At 40.2% G+C, this 20396-nt stretch overlaps 1 protein-coding gene across 1 annotated transcript in view; it reads left to right on the top strand.

Annotated features, from left to right (window-relative positions):
* Window positions 1-20396, top strand: part of XIRP2 (xin actin binding repeat containing 2) — a 171436-nt gene that overhangs the window by 80116 nt on the left and 70924 nt on the right. Inside the window, exon 2 of the mRNA XM_038421750.2 lies at window positions 17508-17661. Within this exon, the coding sequence (XP_038277678.1) occupies window positions 17508-17661 (154 nt within the window). The remainder of the gene's footprint in view (window positions 1-17507; window positions 17662-20396) is intronic.

Below are 20396 nucleotides of genomic sequence, written 5' to 3' on the forward strand. Positions count from 1 at the left end.
TTTAATTTTTACTTGGGAACTTTTGTTAGAATTACATACCTATTCAGCACTTAATTAAGCACCACTTGGCACTAGCCTAGTGCTCTCTCATTAAGGGGAATTTATGCTAATTCTATCTGTCATTGTCACTGTCACTAAGTCACTGTCATTAGGCTAATGAGTTATCTGGGGAGACATCCCAATAAAGCAGTCCTCCTGGTTAAGGTTGTCCCGATTAAAAGGAGTTTATGGCAACTGTAATATATTTCAGTAACTTTCTGCACAACAAGTAAAATATTCTCTGAGGGTCAAATCCAGGTTCCAGCGCCTCAGGTACGTTCTGGAGAAATGTGCAATAGGGCAGGGGGAGGAATCCGCCCCAGCTAAGAAGTGGCACTGCAGCTGTTCCACAGAGTTAACTTGAGACATTGGACTTAAGTAGCTGAGAGAGTGCCCTTATGTGGCCTCTCTGTGGAAGGTAGAGGGAATAAGAAGAGCTGGGCATTGTCAGATAACTGGCATACTGCTACATAAGAGGCTTCTATAAAACAGGGCTCCATGCTATGCTGAGCGTGCACTTCCTCTGCCTCAAATCGAGTCCTCACTGTACGCTGGAATCATACCAAATTCACTGCACAGTGTCCCTCCATTGAGGAAGAGGTGGGAATTTGATTTGTGTGGTAGGGGCCTTACAGAAAATATGGCTGTGGATAATTAATTGTGCAATGTAATGACTAAATATAAAATCAACTATGAAGATGAGGAGAAGTCAGTTTGAACATCTGATGGAGAAATAATACTGCACCACAGTTTAATTATATTTTACAATCAGTTCCATTAATAATCCCCCAAAATGTCTGTGCAACAATAGAGAAAAAATATCTGCAATTATTCGGCAACATTCCCTGCTCCCCCCCGCCCCACAAATCACAAGATTGAAGTTAACAAAACAATTTGCAACAGTAAACACAGGTCTCAAACAACTTACGTTGAAATTGTACTAAATTGCATTCAATCTGCCATAACTAAATACTCTGTGGGGCTAGGATAACAAATTCCTGTCATGGTGTAAAATAGGAAAAGAGTAGGACTAAAATCATTAATACGGGGGACTAGTTATTGAAGTCTTTAAAACACAAAAACACTGAATCCAAGAATATTGCAATCTTGGAAAATAAGGACTGATGCTCACTGCAAAGTAAAGTCTGAGATTCAGAGAACACATGGGAAACTCAACAATAAACATAAACAAGGAAATGTTACAATAGGATAAATGGATTCTAAATAGAAACCTCAGATTTTCAGCCTTATCTGACAAAGGTGCTTTTCTGAACATCTAGGAACAACAAAACAAAATCAGATGATAATGTTGACTGGCATTTTCTGCTCTTAAAGGACTATCTATAATAGATTTTGGGGAAAATCTCACTGAAACAGAGAAGGCTTCCCCAGAATCAATATTAAAAATAAGCAACAACAAAACAGGCAAAAAGACAATACATCTTTGAAACTTGATGTCTAACATCCTATTACACCAAACTTTCAAAATAGCCATTTACACAAAGTGTATATGGCAAAAATAATTTCTAGCACACAGATGAAAATTGGAACAAATTATTGGAAAAGAGTTACTTTATAAGTTAATGAATGTTAAGGCAAATGCATATCAAAATCTTCCATAGTTTATATTGGACCCCAACTTGAAAGTAAAACAAGAGTAAGAAATAACAATAAATGTTGTAATTGCTTAGATGTTATTGGTAACGACAAACAAATGTACTGGGAATGCAAAAGGATTAATTCATTTTGGTCTCAGAGGTGTCAACAATTATAATTGAAAACTCATTATGTTTTGAACTTTTGTTTTGTACTAAAATTAAAGGAATTAAAGGAATTCCTAAAGCATCATTCAAATGGACCTCTGTTAGCCTAATGATTGCTGAAAGGATAATTCTGTGTCAGTCTGATCCCGAGACTGCTCTAATTTATGCCAGGGGCTCTCTGGCCCAGGATGGAGGAGCATAAAGACAGCCTTCTGCCCTCATTTCTCCCCTGGTCTTGCACAGAGCACAGTTTGGTGTATTTCTTCATTTGTTACCTTCCTCCTCCTTCCCCATGTCTGCATTCAAAATTTGTCAATATCACACTTCCAGATATAATGGCCAAATCCTCAACTTGCTTAAACCAGTATAGCTTCCATTGAAGTCAGTGGAATTTATACCAGATGAGAACCTGATTCTGTATGTTTTGATTGTTCAACAAAAAAATAAAAGGATAATAAAGAAAAAGAAAAATGAATATTTTCCTAATTGCATGTTTCTTCACAATCTGGCCATCTGCTAAAATTAACAAGAGTTGTATCCAAGATTTCCTATCAAGTTCACTTCTGTTGGATAATAAAGGCAGCACTCTTTTTCTAAAAAAGAAAAGGAGTACTTGTGGCACCTTAGAGACTAACAAATTTATTAGAGCATAAGCTTTCGTGAGCTACAGCTCACTTCATCGGATGCATTTGGTGGAAAAAACAGAGAGGAGATTGATATACACACACAGAGAACATGAAACAATGGGTTTATCATACACACTGTAAGGAGAGTGATCACTTAAGATAAGCCATCACCAGCAGCGGGGGGGGGGGGGGGGGCGGGGAAAGGAGGAAAACCTTTCATGGTGACAAGCAAGGTAGGCTATTTCCAGCAGTTAACAAGAATATCTGAGGAACAGTGGGGGGTGGGGGGTGGTGGGGGGGAGAAATAACATGGGGAAATAGTTTTACTTTGTGTAATGACTAATCCATTCCCAGTCTCTATTCAAGTCTAAGTTAATTGTATCCAGTTTGCAAATTAATTCCAATTCAGCAGTCTCTCGTTGGAGTCTGTTTTTGAAGCTTTTTTGTTGAAGGATAGCCACTCTTAGGTCTGTAATCGAGTGACCAGAGAGATTGAAGTGTTCTCCAACTGGTTTTTGAATGTTATAATTCTTGACGTCTGATTTGTGTCCATTCATTCTTTTACGTAGAGACTGTCCAGTTTGACCAATGTACATGGTAGAGGGGCATTGCTGGCACATGATGGCATATATCACATTGGTAGATGCGCAGGTGAATGAGCCTCTGATAGTGTGGCTGATGTGATTAGGCCCTGTGATGGTGTCCCCTGAATAGATATGTGGACAGAGTTGGCAACGGGCTTTGTTGCAAGGATAGGTTCCTGGGTTGGTGGTTCTGTTGAGTGGTGTGTGGTTGCTGGTGAGTATTTGCTTCAGACTGGGGGGCTGTCCGTAAGCAAGGACTGGTCTGTCTCCCAAGATCTGTGAGAGTGATGTGTCGTCCTTCAGCATAGGTTGTAGATCCTTGATGATGCGTTGGAGAGGTTTTAGTTGGGGGCTGAAGGTGATGGCTAGTGGCGTTGTGTTATTTTCTTTGTTGGGCCTGTCCTGTAGTAGGTGACTTCTGGGTACTCTTCTGACTCTGTCAATCTGTTTCTTCACTTCAGCAGGTGGGTATTGTAGTTGTAGGAATGCATGATAGAGATCTTGTAGGTGTTTGTCTCTGTCTGAGGGGTTGGAGCAAATGCGGTTATATCGTAGAGCTTGGCTGTAGACAATGGATTGTGTGGTATGATCTGGATGAAAGCTAGAGGCATGTAGGTAGGAATAGCGGTCAGTAGGTTTCCGATATAGGGTGGTGTTTATGTGACCATCGCTTATTAGCACCATAGTGTCCAGGAAGTGGATCTCTTGTGTGGACTGGTCCAGGCTGAGGTTGATGGTGGGATGGATATTGTTGAAATCATGGTGGAATTCCTCAAGGGCTTCTTTTCCATGGGTCCAGATGATGAAGATGTCATCAATGTAGCGCAAGTAGAGTAGGGGCATTAGGAGACAAGAGCTGAGGAAGCGTTGTTCTAAGTCAGCCATAAAAATGTTGGCATACTGTGGGGCCATGCGGGTACCCATCGCAGTGCCACTGACTTGAAGGTATACATTGTCCCCAAATGTGAAATAGTTATGGGTGAGGACAAAGTCACAAAGTTCAGCCACCAGGTTAGCCGTGACAGTATCGGGGATACTGTTCCTGATGGCTTGTAGTCCATCTTTGTGTGGAATTGGTGTAGAGGGCTTCTACATCCATAGTGGCTAGGATGGTGTTTTTAGGAAGATCACCAATGGACTGTAGTTTCCTCAGGAAGTCAGTGGTGTCTCGAAGACAGCTGGGAGTGCTGGTAACGTAGGGCCTGAGGAGGGAGTCTACATAGCCAGACAATCCTGCTGTCAGGGTGCCAATGCCTGAGATGATGGGGCGTCCAGGATTTCCAGGTTTATGGATCTTGGGTAGCAGATAGAATACCCCAGGTCGGGGTTCCAGGGGTGTATCTGTGTGGATTTGTTCTTGTGCTTTTTTAGGGAGTTTCTTGAGCAAATGCTGTAGTTTGTTTTGGTAACTCTCAGTGGGATCAGAGGGTAATGGCTTGTAGAAAGTGGTGTTGGAGAGCTGCCTAGTAGCCTCTTGTTCATACTCCGACCTATTCATGATGACGACAGCACCTCCTTTGTCAGCCTTTTTGATTATGATGTCAGAGTTGTTTCTGAGGCTGTGGATGGCATTGTGTTCTGCATGGCTGAGGTTATGTGGCAAGCGATGCTGCTTTTCCACAATTTGCAAACTGGATACAATTAACTTAGGCTTGAATAGAGACTGGGAATGGATGAGTCATTACACAAAGTAAAACTATTTCCCCATGTTATTTCTCCCCCCCACCCCACCCCCCACTGTTCCTCAGATATTCTTGTTAACTGCTGGAAATAGCCTACCTTGCTTGTCACCATGAAAGGTTTTCCTCCTTTCCCCCCCTCTGCTGCTGGTGATGGCTTATCTTAAGTGATCACTCTCCTTACAGTGTGTATGATAAACCCATTGTTTCATGTTCTCTGTGTGTGTATATCAATCTCCCCTCTGTTTTTTCCACCAAATGCATTCGATGAAGTGAGCTGTAGCTCACGAAAGCTTATGCTCTAATAAATTTGTTAGTCTCTAAGGTGCCACAAGTACTCCTTTTCTTTTTGCGAATACAGACTAACACGGCTGCTACTCTGAACTCTTTTTTGAGTTACTGATGTGAAAATACATCTGATTATTAGGTTGTTTTTTTTCTAAAGAGATTTATCAGATACCCACAGTAACAGGACATCGATAGCCTCTACAGTGTAATCAATCATTTCATTTTAATGCTGACACACCATGCTAGAAATCCTTCAGACACTCTTCAAGCAAATAATACCATAATTTAGAAAGTTGGACAAATTGTTATACAAAAATGAATTTCCAGAAAGCATTGACTCTTATGTACAAGGAAGAACACTCAAATATAGAATGCAAAAAAGCAAGATATATCAAGAAATAAAGAACAAGACTAGTGTTTAGATAATGCTTGCTGGCGACTGGGAGGGAAGAAGCATTTTATTAAAGATGAGCAAGGGCACAGTTATTGTTGCTTTCTAATGGTTTACAAGGTTTAAGAATATACATTCAATGTTTTCCCACAAGTAGTTTGTCAAAATTCAGGGTGAATATTATATGAACTATATGTTCTTACTCTGAAAATGACTTTTAAAACTGAAGGTAAATTGTGTTGTGTTGCATTACAAAATATGTTCATTTTTTCCTTAAACAAAAAAGACAAAAACCTTTCCCAGAAAATACTTTCCAGTTAAGATAATCACCATGGGCCAGATTCTGTCACTTCTTACTCACAGTGAGGAGCTTATCTGTGGAGTTCAGTTGATTTGAATCATAGAATCATAGGACTGAAAGGGACCTCGAGAAGTCATCTAGTCCAGGTCCCCTGCACTCATGGCAGGACTAGACCATCCCTGACAGGTGTTTGTCTAACGTGCTCTTTAAAATCTCCAGTGATGGAGATTCCACAACCCCTTTGAGCAATTTATTCCAGAGCTTAACCACCACAACAGGAAGTTTTTCCTAATGTCCAACCTAAATTGCCCTTGCTGCAATTTAGCCCATTGTTTCTTGTCCTATCCTCAGAGGTTAAGAAGAACAATTTTTCTCCCTCCTCCTTGTAATAACCTTTTATGTACTTGAAAACGCTTATCATGTCCCCTCTCAGTCTTCTCTTTTCCAGAATAAACAAACCCATTTTTTTTTCAATCTTCTCTCATAGGTCATGTTTTCTAGATCTTTAATCATTTTTGTTGCTCTTCTCTGGACTTTCTCCAATGTGTCCACATCTTTCCTGAAATGTGGCGCCCAGAACTGGACACAATACTCCAGCTCAGGCCCAATCAGCACGGAGTAGAGCAGAAGAATTACTTCTCATGTCTTGCTTATAACACTCCTGCTAACACATCCCAGAATGATGTTTGCTTTTTTTGCACCAGTGTTACACTGCTGATTCATATTTAGCTTGTGGTCCACTATGACCCCCAGATCCCTTTCTAGAATACTGCCTTCCTAGGCAGTCATTTCCCATTTTGTATGTGTGTAATTGATTGTTCCTTCCTAAATGGAATACTTTGCATTTGTCCTTATTTAATTTCATCCTGTTTACTTCAGACCATTTCTCCAGTTTGTCCAGATTATTTTGAATTATAATCCTATCCTCAAAAGCACTTGCAACCCCTCCCAGTTTGGTATCATACGCAAACTTTATAAGTGTACTCTCACTATGCATAGAATAGGACTGCTCACACACCAAGGTAATGCTAAGTAAAGGTACCAAAAAGATGTCCTATATTTGAGCAAGAGAAAAGCAAAAATAATATAACGAATGCAATACATTTGAAAGTTCAACTACTGCATCTTAAACCATCTAATATTTAATCTGATTTTAAAAGGATTTAGTCCTAGTTGGGAGAGAAGCAGTTATGATAGTTTCAAATTGCAAATCTGCAAAAAAACAAAAAAACCCACCCAACCAATGGGGTGGGTTTTTGTGTGTGTGTGTTATTAGTAAATGGGCTTGTGATAACTTGCACAGGTTATCACAGACTTCAGGGTTTGACCATCTAAGGTTTATTCTGTTCACATTTTACTTGTGTACTGTAGTGCTACAGATTTATGAAGTACTGTAGTACTGGAGTCGTTTCTCCAAATAGCTTAGTAAGATACAGAACAAAGACAGATTGGGAGATTTTCTTTATATCTGGAATGCTTAAACATGCCCTTTGTTTTCCATTTGGATAACACACAATAAGTAAAACTAGGTTACATGCCATGTAATTAGAAAAATAGTATCTTGATATAGTATACAATTCCTTTTCCATTCTTTCTTTTCTCTGTGAAAGTTTATTTCTTGTTTGATTTCTTTGTTATTGATTATGTTTAGTTCCTGTTGGAAGCTAGGAGAAAAGTTTGGTCAAAATTGAAAGTAAATGAACAGATTCCTATAGTACCGTACTTAACTTCATACAAGAACTGAAAATGTTTACTGTATTGTTTATATTTCATAAACCTATCACACAAAAAATCATGGGGCACAAAACAAATTAGCATATGCACCTAAAATTTAGGCCATAAAAAGAGAAAAGTCAACAGGGGCTTTGAGGTCACACACCACAAAACATAAATGGGCCCCAATCCAGCATTGCTAGTGTCAAGGCTGATTCCCCACTCTGGCACTTCGAGTGTAGAAGATGGGGGCCTGCAAGGACTCTAAAAATTAATACTTGCCACTCCAGGTTTGTATTAAACTCCCAAGGTTACAGCTTTTCTCTGATCTTGGATGGGTAGATGCTGCCACCACCTAAGTGCAGAACCCCTTTGAGTAGGGTGACCAGATGTCCTGATTTTATAGGGACAGTCCTGATATTTGGGGCTTTGTCTTATATAGGCACCTATTCCCACGCCCCGCCCCACCTCTGTCCTGATTTTTCACACTTTCTGTCTGGTCACCCTACCTTTGAGGGACCAGGAAGGCTCACTTGGGAATTCCTTCCTGTGGGGTACCCTTACGCCCTTTCTCACACACACCCCAGGGAAGAGCTAAGAAAGAAAGAAAAAAAGAAATCAGCTGTTGCCACCAGCTAAATAAAAAAAAACAAAAAACCACCAACATGTGCACAAACCTCTTGTGTCTTAAGACACAAAAATCCAATTCTGTTCTTAAAAAAGGTAAAAGAAAATACATCTGGGAACTCAGGCTATTGCTAGATTTTAAAAGAGCAAATACAAGGATTAAGCACCAATAGCTTTCTTGAGGTCCAGTTTGAAGGTTCCAAGCAAAACAAAAACACCTGGGGTTAGCACAAAGGAATCCATAAGCTATAAAGAAATAAAAGTGATAAACATAATCACATCTTCCTAAACATTTCCTGATCTACTTACATATCTGGGGTTTTAAATGAGTAGTTTCTAGGTATGATACTGATGATTTTTTTTCATATCTGGCCCAAGCTTCTTACAGCATAGCTGCTCTGTCCACCTCTCCCCAGGAGAACAACAACAGACAGACAAAAGGGGAGTCATTTTTCAATTTTAAAAAAGTTCTAGCCTTCCCATTGGCTCTTTTGGCCAGGTGCCCACTCACTTCCTTTTACCTGTGCTTAGCAGTGAGACTTTTTAACCCTTTACAGGTAGAGCAATTAGAAGAGCTACTAAGAGCGATTTTATACCTAACTGGCTGGTTGACTGGCTGTCCATAAAAGGGAGCTACTCCCCTCTCCCCCTTCATTTATCACAACTAGTAAGCTTAATTTCTTTGTTGGATCAGGGTCTTGGTGACCACCGTAAAAAATCTGTGAAGTACAATGACTATTTTAGAAATTACCTTATGCAGAAGTTCATTGCTGTTGTTGATTTAGATTAGAATCTTAATGTTGTTTCTGTGTCTTTTATTTTAATATACATTATTCTTATTTTTTAATCATTTACTGCTATTGGGTTTCATGAGCAAAATAAGACAATATATAGAAACTTAGCTGTATTTTTATTTAATATAACCGAATCTCAGCATTTCACTAATTTACTTGCCTTAGAGTGTTTTGTCTAATAATTTGCAATTCGGTTGCACAAGAACACAGGTCATTTAAATCATAGGAAGGCTTCTATATATAATAATATGGTGCTAATTAGTGCCACAGTTCCTGTGGAATTTTCTCTTCAAGATGTCAGCCAACTTTATCATAAGAACTAAATAAAGTTACAAGACAGTTCTGATAAGCCAGTATGTATATATATATATAAACTTCTGTTTGTTTGTTGTAATTCAAAATGTTCTTTAATAAGGCTGAACAGGCAATGATCAGTTGTAGAAGTCTCCCTCAGGAAATGGTAGCATCTTTATTATTTGGGACTGTTAAAATTAGACTGGAGAAAAAAACTAAAAAATGTACTCCGAGAAGTTGTCCTATTTTGGCAACTGGATTCACTAAATGACCTAGACTGTATTTCACTTTTGATATCATAAAGAGCCTTCATGCATTTTGACTGAAAGTTGGCCTTCAGAAATACCCCTTGCTCGATGCCTGATAGATGATAGAAATACCCCTTGCTCGATGCCTGAGGGGGCAGAATTAAAGGTGGGTTTTAGGCAGATAAAGAGGTAGTTTGACTTTTACCCCTCCACTGAGCTGTCATGTTACTCCTTTAGATTATTCCTAGTGAGCAACTACAGCACTTATTTTCCTTGGCTTTGTCAACTGATATACTAATCTAGGGTCGCAATGCTCCCCTTGATCCACACAACAAGCTATCGTTTCTGTGTTTTGCCAGGAAGATTGGTTCCTCGGGGATTCTGTTTTTATCTTCAGATTGCACTGAAATTTTCATTCCTAGTCAAATACTTTATGCCTTCTGAGGGGAAACAGTGAATCCAGCCCATTTGCAGCATCCGATGAAGTGAGCTGTAGCTCACGAAAGCTTATGCTCTAATAAATTTGTTAGTCTCTAAGGTGCCACAAGTACTCCTTTTCTTTCTGCTTCTTAACTGTCTCATCATTTGGATTCTATGTCAAGGTGCCATTGCTGAGGCTAAGAATTAGATGACATGTAGGACCCCAAGATTTTAAAACCTTTTCCACTGCTTTTATCAGGAATGCCCCAATATATGTCCATCAGCCCACTGCCCTGATATATGCAATTCCTTCTTTAAAATATGTGTACAAGAGACAGTCAGAATGTGTTCCAAGCAAAGGTATATTTGATCTCTCCAAAGAAGTGGTGACTAGTCCAAAATAAACGGATTAGCGGGTAGCAATCTGCAAACTGTCCTGCTTCCCATGGCAGGATGATCGTATTTACAAAATGAAAAGCTGGGACACTGTGGTTCAGAGAAGGTGGGGGCTGAGGCAGAGAAGTGTTTTGGAAGGAAGTAAATGAAACTGGTAAGGAAGTGGGAAGAAAGAAGGGGTCCTTCTCCCCTTCTCCTCCTCCTACCCATTTCATAATGGGAAAGTGGAATACTTGACATCACAGGGCCAGGTAGGAGAAATCATCATGTATCCCTCAGTGATCCATTTGCTGTTTTCTCCTAGTTCCAACCTGTTCCCCTCTAATCTAGCTCTTACCCTACCATCTGTCTCGACCATGTCTCCACCACTCACACACACACTCAATTTACCTACACCTTCCATTATGAGTTAACTCCATTCCTTGGTGCACTCAACCCAGCTCCCACTTAGGAACAAATACAACTTATATCCCAGGTTAAAAGCTAGGGATGCCAATTTTGGTTGGATGTATTCCTGGAGATTTCATCACATGACATAATCTTTAATTAAAGATTAATCTTTAATTCCTGGAGACTCCAGGCCAAAAACTCCAGAGGTTTGGAAACCCTATTAACAGACCCTTCTCTTTCTCTTTACCACCCAAGAACTCAGAGCCATCCCCCTCAGCTCTGAATCCTCCCACCTGATACTCCAGGATCAGAATATTCCTCTTCCATACTTAACACACACAGTCCTCCAGGTTGTGAACTTTTCCCCTCCTACCTGATATGCACCACTAAGTGGAGAACTTAGTTCAGAAAGATTTCTGTTTATTGCTGTGTACGGAAAAGCAGGAGCAGAGGCAGTAGATTCAAGTGATCTGAAACCGCTCCACAAAATCCTGTATGCCTTGCCATCCCTGTGCCTCTCATCCTTGTACTTTGGGGAGCATGTGCTGATTGCTCTATGCCTCACTAGCGCTAGTCCCACCGAAGCCTTTGTCCCCTGTTTGCTCTTTGCTGCTTACAGTCCATGTGCTGCAGGGCCAGGAGTGGTGATGACAGGTGGTACCTGGACTCTGCATGTCACCAGCTACGCTATGCAGTTGTGACATTTTTGATGGGGCTTACTTTCATTGGCCCCTGCTCCAAACTTTACTGTGTGCCAAATAAGCTGTGCTTTTGGCCCCACTACTTCTTAGTTTCTTTTTCTTACAATAAAGCAAAAAACAGACTAAGTTCAGGATAATGAAAAACAGAATGAATTATAACAAATGTATGTACCACTTGCAGATGACACACAAAGAAAATATACGGTTTTTTCTTTTTTAAAGTATGCCCTTTTAAACACAACTCCCTCCCAAACATGTTGAGTATCTCATTCTCAGAATATAGAACTGTTTTAGTTAATTAACATGAACTTAAGATACCTCTTGAACCAAACAGTGACCACCGTGGCTCCATGCAGAGCTCCTCAGAGGGGCATCTTTCTCCATGTGCTCCTCAGGCTTGATTGACTGCCATCTCGTTAACTTGCTGCAACTCAATCACTTTATGAGATAAGCTTCCTGTAGCAAATTATATACACAGAACTCTTGGTCCCAGAAACTTGGAACTTCGTCATTCACTTAAAACCACAGATTCTTATTTGACATTAAAAGCCCGATGTCCAAAAGTGCACGGAGCCAGATTTTCAAGAGCTCCACACCCACAAACACCAGGGGTCAGAGGTTCAAAATTACTCAACACCCAGAAGCTCCCATTGTGATCTAAATTCACAAACTGCACAGCCATGCAGCAGTCTATTAAGTACCTTGCAGGTGCTCAGGCTGCAGCGGGGAGAAATTCCTCTCCCTGCCGGCCCCAGCCCAGCCCCGGCCCTACCGCAGCTGAGGTAGAGACACCCTTCCCCCGGCTCCAACTGAGCCCGGCCCAGCCCTGCCACAACCAGGGGAGAGGCGCCCCTCCCCTAGCCCCAACCCAGCTCTGACCCAGACCTATCACGCTCAAGGGAGAGGCATCTATTCTGGGACCCCAGCCCTGGAGCTGCCGCACTGGGGAGCGGCACCTCTCTGGTCCCGCCCCCCCAAGGTCAGATGCTGCTGTGGGGAGAGAGAACTCCAAGGAGTCCTCTCTCCCTACTGTAGCTGCAGGGCAGCCTGCACCCCAAACCCCTCGTCCCCGGCCCCACCCCAGAGCCCACATCCCCAGCCAGAGTCCTCATCCCTCTGTACCCCGACCCTCTGCCACAGCCCTGAGACCCCTCTCCCAGTTCAAACCCCTTGGCCCCACCCCGCCACATGAATTTTGTTATGTGCATCAATATGAAGGTGATGTGTCACACATCACTTCTGCATTGGTGCACATAACAAAATTCATTCCGCACATGGGTGGGAAAAATTAGAGGGAACACTGAGTGTAATACTAATGGCCAGATTTGTTAAACTGCTGAGAACCCTGTCTGATGAGGTCTTCTGAAAGTCTGGTCACTTGTTTTGGTGCCTAAGTGGCAGCTAAGCTATTTTGAAAATCTGGCCCTAGTTGTGGGTCCTTAATCTTATGAAAATCTGACCCTAGCTCACAGAGCAATATTGATGAGCATTTTAAGGAAGTAATATCAACCATGTGTGATGGGATCCCCAGGGTGCAGCCTGGAACTGTGGGACCACTGTGCTCCTTTATCTCTCCAGCTTGGGCTGTCTCTAACAATGCCTTGCTAGTGACCAGCAGCAATCCCCTCCAGGTGCTGTTACCAACAGCATGTGGAGCCCCACACCCAGCTATATTGCATGAATGCTTCCAGAATCATTCATGAATCAAACAGAGAAAGGCACCAGAGCCAAAACCCACCAGCTCCCAGCATTGTACCTTGGGAATATACCATCTTGCATTACTCAAGATGAGTAGTGCAAATGTATTAATTGGTTCACCACTTCATCAGTGGAAAGTGGATATACACCAGCCTTTGCAAAATCTGAGCAGATTTCTCACACACTTCACACAAACTCACTGGTAAAGATAAACAGTAAAACACATTTATTAACCACAAAAGATAGATTTTAAGTGATACTAAGTGATAGACAAAATGTCAGATTTAGTTACCAAAATAAAATAAAATAAAATAAAAGCACTCAGTCTAAACTCTCAACCCTATTAGACTGAGCAACATCTAGATTAAGCAATTTTTCTCACCCCATTGGATATTGCAGTTCATAGTACATAGATTTCACCCTTGAAATCTGGGCCAATCTCCTCAGTTGGAGTCTTCAGAGTGTCCTTGTTTTTTGCAGCGTAGGTGGGTGAAGGAGAAGGACAAGTGTGGGCCCCCTATGTTCGGTTTTATACCCTCAGTCCATGTGCTTGGAAAACACAAGTCCAAGAATGTCTGGGTGGGCATAACTCTCCAGGCAAAGTTGAGCGATTCCCCTGGTTGAGCAATTCCACCTCTTACAGGTGAGTAATTGAATTGTAGCTCCCTTGTTGATGGGTTGTTTAACACCACACCTGGGTGCTGGTTACTTTTCCTTGCTGTTGCCTCTGTGGAGCTAATATCTGGCCGATTCCCCAGCATGTTTTAGTTACAACTTACAGCATGTTTTAGTGACAACCATACAATACAATTCTCATAACTTCATATGCATTAATATTATACATATATGGAGAGAGAGATGACATTCAGCAGGTCATAACCTTTGCTCTGATACCTTACAAGGCATGCTTTATATGTAAAATCACGATTATATAAAAATGAGGAATATGGGGGTTCCAGGACACTCCCCCAAGGTATAGAATGTCACACCACGATACTATTAAAGCAAGAGAAAGACCTAGATCTATATATGCTTCTCATTTGGGTGCTCTGAAATCTTGCTCAGTCACCACTCATTTTGATATGCTTAAAGAATGTGTCATTTATTTTTTTTTTAAAGTAGACCCTCTTGATTCCCTGCCTGTTTATATGATGCTATCTTTCCCCTCTATTCAGCTAGTTTTTACATTGTATAATTTACCTCCATACCAGATACTTTGTTTTGGGATAACAATGCCAGTATGGGAGTGGTCATTGCCTGAACTCTGCCTCCAGGCCATGGGTCTCTTAAAAAAATCATACTTTTTTAATTTAATTTTTTATATTTTAGCACTGAGTTTTCCAAGGGTTTTAAATCTTCCTGGTACCTAAAGATGATATTGAACTAAACTATCACTATTATGTACTCCCATCTGATTCAGATTAAAGACTTTTAAAAGCCCATCACTGATTGACCTGAAATATATATGAAATCAAATTATCTCTGTGTGTGTGTGTGTGTGTGTATATATATATATATATATATGTATATATATATGTATATATATATATATCTCACACATACAGACGCCTATTTTTAAATGTTAATTTGTCTTTTTCCTTGTGGCCTTGTCAGCTGGTTTTTGTTCTAAAACATGTCCTATTTAGCCATTTTAGATAAGCTCATATGATTCTGAGAGCTCACCGTTGCCTTATTTGCATAAAAATAAAGACAAAAATTGTCTGGAGTACAGAAACAATGTAACAATGAAATACTTGAGGGCCTTGTTGAAGAAAATGAAAAAGTTTTTAGTAAATTACAGGATCTTATTCTGTGCTTTAAAGATGTACAGTATTTTCTTTCCAAATAAGGAAAATTAATTGTGCAAATCTACGACATACAGTAGCAGTAAGTACCTTCATTTCATCATTACATTGCAGGTTTTCAGATCAATCAAGTCCAGTACAGTACTCTTTTAGGTTCAAAGGTGAATTAAATGAAAATAGAGTCTAAGGGCCTGATTCTCATTTACACTAAAGCCACAGTACCTGACTTTGGCAATGTAAAGGGACCTTAAAGTATGTGTAAATATAATGTATGCACATTTTAAGGCTCCTTTGCATTGCTGAAGAATTGTGAAGGAGTCTTGGCATACTTGAGAATCAGGCCCTAAAAGAACAAGGGACAGCAAGGCATATTGATAGACCAACCTGACTTGATAAAACCACTAGGACTTATAGATACTAAGGTCAGAAGGGACCACTCTGATCATCTAGTCCGACCTCCTGCACAGCGCAGGCCACAGAATGTCACCCACCACTCCTATGAAAAACCTCACCCATGTCTGAGCTATTGAAGTCCTCAAATCATGGTTCAAAACTTCAAGGAGCAGAGAAGCCTCCCTCCAGTCAACCATGCCCCATGCTACAGAGGAAGGCAAAAAAACCTCCAGGGCCTCTCCAATCTGCCCTGGAGGAAAACTCCCTCCCGACCCCAAACATGGCAATCAGCCAAACCCTGAGCACATGGGCAAGATTCACCAGCCAGATACCCAGGAAAGAGTTTTCTATAGTAAATCAGATCCCATCCATCTAATATCCCATCTCAGGGGATTTGGCCTATTTACCCTGAATATTTAAAGATCAATTACTTACCAAAATCCCATTATCCCATCATACCATCTCCTCCATAAACTTATCGAGTAGAATCTTAAAACCAGATAGACTTCCAAAGCTACCAACAGGAATTTGCTAAGGACCTAAATACCACCAGTGGATGGATTCTTCACGAACTTGGCTTTTTGCTTAGAAAATAATTGTACGGATAAGCTCAACATTCTGATGTGAACTTGGTTAGTAGAATTCCTGCTCCATTGCTACCCACTCACCTAATCAGATTAGTTAGCATGACCCTTATAGATGCAAAAATGCATATGATTGTTGTGAAGTACTTCTCATCCCCCAGGATGACCAGATAGCAAGTGTGAAAAATCAGGATGGGAGGAAATAGGTACCTATATAAGACAAAGCCCTGAATATTGGGACTGTCCCTATAAAATCGGGACATCTGGACACCCTACTCCTCCCCTCCCCCAACATTTCCACTTTATTAGTCTTAATGGGTTGGTTCTAAGATAGGTCTCAACCAGGCCTGCATTTTCAGAGAAGCAATTTTGTTTCTGTTGACAACTGTGTCCATAATTTTGTACCTAGAGTTCATTATGGATACAAAAATGGAGGCTCTGTCTGAAAATCAGGCACCACATCTTTTGAACAGTGCTTTGCAATATACAAGGTTTTATATATGTGAATGTTTCCCCTGGTAATTTGTCATTTAGTGTTCTGTAAACACTCTTTGATAATAAATTAATACTACAAAGAGTGGAAAGTACCAGAAACAAATTTTATTTCTTTAAATGTTGTGATTAAGTGTATTCAAATATTTCACAACACTGAAAAAGTGTTGAGTAATTCTTGCTCTAATTTCCATTCTCGCAACAAAATTTGCCGAATAGACGTTTATCAAAAGAGCTTTGTCTTTTAAGATGACAGATATGAGAAAATATAATACGGAAAGTTATATAGTGTAATAAGAGTGTTTGAAAAGCTATGAGCTGTTATATTCCATTTTCACATAGCTCTAGTTACAGTATATTTAAAAAGCAGTAAATGTCACAAGTGACTTGTTTGTCATGTCTCTGCTTTATAGTTGTTTGGAAAATGTACCCTCTTTATACTCTCAGTTTACAGGGATCTTTCAGCCTATTCCCTTGAAATATAAAGTAAATTTTTACTGCTGGAGCTGTCTCAGCTCACTTACTTAATTTAAAAGCTTTGTCCAAAGCTTTAGATCTAATGTGCCCAAGATGGTGAACAGGTCTGTACTAAGTGGCACATCACGTGAGGGAACAAACAGCATGCCAAAGCATCCAATTCAGTGACACCGTAGTTTTGGTTTAGAAACTATTCACTCATTTTGTTTCAAAGTACTGTAGAGATTTTTTGTGGTGATAACTATAGTAACTGTAAAGATGGAACCATGTCCATTGTGATTAATAAAATCCATTTGAAATATCATAACAGGGTTAACATTATATTAAAAATCAAATTGTTGACTAATACACACACTGCGTACTCTGCTCTGACCCATCTTTTAATGTTTATATATGTTATATACCAATTAATGAAATTCCATTTGTCCACTTTTCTTTGAACAAATATACATCTTATGTGAGCAATTGGTGTCTTTTATTGTGACACTTATCATCGCAGTTTCTCTTTCTTGGGGAGGATGGGGTATGGGGGAACCATGAAAGAAACGCCAAATGAGAACGGCTAGCTATTGCCAGGCATTACCGTTTGTTGAAATGTAAACTAAGCAGCAGCCATGCATTTGTAACTCTCTGCAAAGTTATAAGAGATTTACCCTGTAGCATATTGGAAAACATCACTCATGTAATGGAATCCCCTTGCCTCGCTCCCCACTCCGCGCCTCCTCACACTCTCCTCCCCCAGAAAACCACATCTGTTTCCTACTGATAGCTTTTAACACACATCCCCTTACTGTCTTCTAACAGGAAGTAGAAACTGAGAGAAGTTTGCATTCACCAACCTTCAAAAATCAGCCTGGGAGCCATTCCATCATTTCTGTGAAAGATTCAGACGTGAAAGGTGGGAAAACATTTTTTGACAAGATGTCATCTGAAAATGGTCAGAACAACAGCTCTGAAGGTTAGCATAACACTTTGATCTGATTCCTTGCTTTTGTACCTTGTACAGAACAAGTAAGGTAAAGAATATGTGTGTATGTGTGTTTGTTTAAAAAGTAAAACAAAACTGATGATACAGTATATGGTTCTGTTTTTAAGAAAATGGCATAGGATGCACTAAAACATAAATTTAGTTGACATCCCTTTAGTTTTTCACATTGGGATTTTATTTGTAAAGTAGCTATGTGTAATAGGTTATTGGCACTATTGCAAAAAAGACACATATAACTATCTTTGTTTTCCCCCCAAAGATAGTGCTGTTACAATAGAAAAAAAGATGGATTAATTTCTTCATACAAAAAGTACAGACATTTTTAGAACAATGCACTTGATCATCAAAGTGACAAAAGAGAATCATAGTTGTATAATCAAAGCTGCACATAAGAAAAGAATTAGATGCGTTTATCAATTGCAAAAAAAAAAAAAAGGTTTCCATCTTTTCTTTTTCAGATGATTACCATAAATGTGTTTAATGATTTTAGGACAAAATATGACAGAATAATGTCACAGTTTTTAGGAATATGTTATATAATTTTGATTTATTGTTTTGTAAATGTCATTAAAATGTTAATAGCTCATATGCCTGAGATTGCACCGTTACCATAATTTTCAATAATGACAGAGCCACAAAATACAGTACTTTGCTAAAAATACAGACACGATTAATCGTTTCTGAAGAGGCAATTACTGGATTGTACATTTTGGTAATTTAGAGTTAGCAATGTGTTTGTTAAAAATAATAATTAATAATAATAATAATTAAGCCCCATTGCACTTCTCTCTGTGTGTAAATTGCCCACACCTTCAGCTTGCTACTCAAGTTGACCCTATCAATAAAGAAATAAAAAAATAGAAATGAAGAAAAACAATATATCCTATCTCCTTGCTTCCTGCAATGATAGTTCTTTAACCACAAAAAGAAAAGGAGTACTTGTGGCACCTTAGAGACTAACAAATTTATTAGAGCATAAGCTTTCGTGAGCTACAGCTCACTTCATCCGATGAAGTGAGCTGTAGCTCACGAAAGCTTATGCTCTAATAAATTTGTTAGTCTCTAAGGTGCCACAAGTACTCCTTTTCTTTTTGCGAATACAGACTAACACGGCTGCTACTCTGAAACCTGTTCTTTAACCACAGTTTACTATAATACGTATTCAGTACAGAAGAAACCAATTCCATATGACACCCAGGAACCAAATTAAGCTCTCTGTTCCACACATATAGTAATAATGAGACAATTGGAGTGACTAGCAAATGGGATAAGAACCTTTGGATCAGGACTTAGATGATAAAGTATGTTAATGCATCAGTTCTGGAGAGTTCATGGTAAATCCTGGTTCAGAACGCATCTGAAAATTACTTTGATGTCTCAACCTCATCCCCAGGTTACATATTGTATTATGACAATATTACACAATTTGGCCCAATGTTTGCTAAAGAGAGAGGTCCAGTACTAGAACAGCAACGTTGTTGTGACTTGCAGGTCATGGTTATATTACACTGCTGCTATTAATCCCTTACTATTATGAGCATAAAATACATCTATATAATTTAAAATGGAGATGGGGATGAGGTGTTAAATTTGGATTGAGATCAAGATTTGTATTCAAACTTTTCCCAAATTCAGGGTAGTTCATACTCAGATTTTGGTTTGGGTTCATGATAGAGATAAACCAGAGCTGGGAAGTTCGGATCTGGATTTAGATCTGAAATATTTCAAAATTTGTTCCTGAGGAGGATCCAATCCAGGATCTTGGTTAGGAAAACCTACTCCTGGTAGGTGTTCTGCCACTTAGTGGAGTTGGGGTGATGTCTGGTAAGCTTATTAGCATGTGTGTAGGTTTTTTTTATTGTTTTAATATGTTTTCTGTGTAATGTTTTCACCTGAAGTATACATGTGCTTGCTGAGAAAGATCTGTGTGATAACTTAACTGTAGCAGTTACACTGTCTACCATCACTGAGGAGAAAAAGTAGGCCTGCTCAAGCAGTCTGACTTGCTGGGAAATTCACAGAGTAGACAGGGAGCTGTGCAGCCTAGAAAAACTCAGGTAAGGAGGGAGAGAGACATTTGTCTCTGTCCAAAAGAGATGATGGTTGGAAAGCTGGAAACATAAGAATGGATGCCCTTGCTGGATCATAAACAGGAAATACAGTTGCAGTTGCCCTGACTTGTGACACTATGGGTGAATAGTACTGTGTGAGTGCTTTGTGTTATTATTGTAGAATTCTAATACTGCAGTTGAATGTGATGTTTAAACAAACAACTGTAACCAGCCTACCAAAAGCATTGTCACTAGTACTGAAAATACAAAAGAACAGATGAACTGGAGTTCATGTGGCTAGTTCTATGTGTCCCCCTCAATCAGAGGAGCAAGTAAGCCGGTATGCCCCGGTACGGTGTACCGGCAAGAGCCGGTGTACCGTACCGGCGCGGACCGGCTTCCCCAGGAGGCAATTTAAAGGGCCTGGGGCTCCCAGCAGCAGCTGGAGCCCCGGGCCCTTTATATTTCCACCAGAGCGCCGTGGCCGTGAGGTGGGGCGGTGGGGCTCCAGCGACTATTTAAAGGGCTCATGCTCAGAAGGGGCCCTGGCCGCTCTTCTCCGCCCCCCGCTCTCTCCTATGGGGGCAGAAGCTTGGTGCTGCCTTCTCCCGGGGCTCTGTCCTGCTGCTGCAGGGCAGGCTCCGCTGGCAGCCC

The sequence above is a fragment of the Dermochelys coriacea genome, chromosome 11 (genome assembly GCF_009764565.3).
Source record: "Dermochelys coriacea isolate rDerCor1 chromosome 11, rDerCor1.pri.v4, whole genome shotgun sequence".
Taxonomy (NCBI): domain Eukaryota; kingdom Metazoa; phylum Chordata; order Testudines; family Dermochelyidae; genus Dermochelys; species Dermochelys coriacea.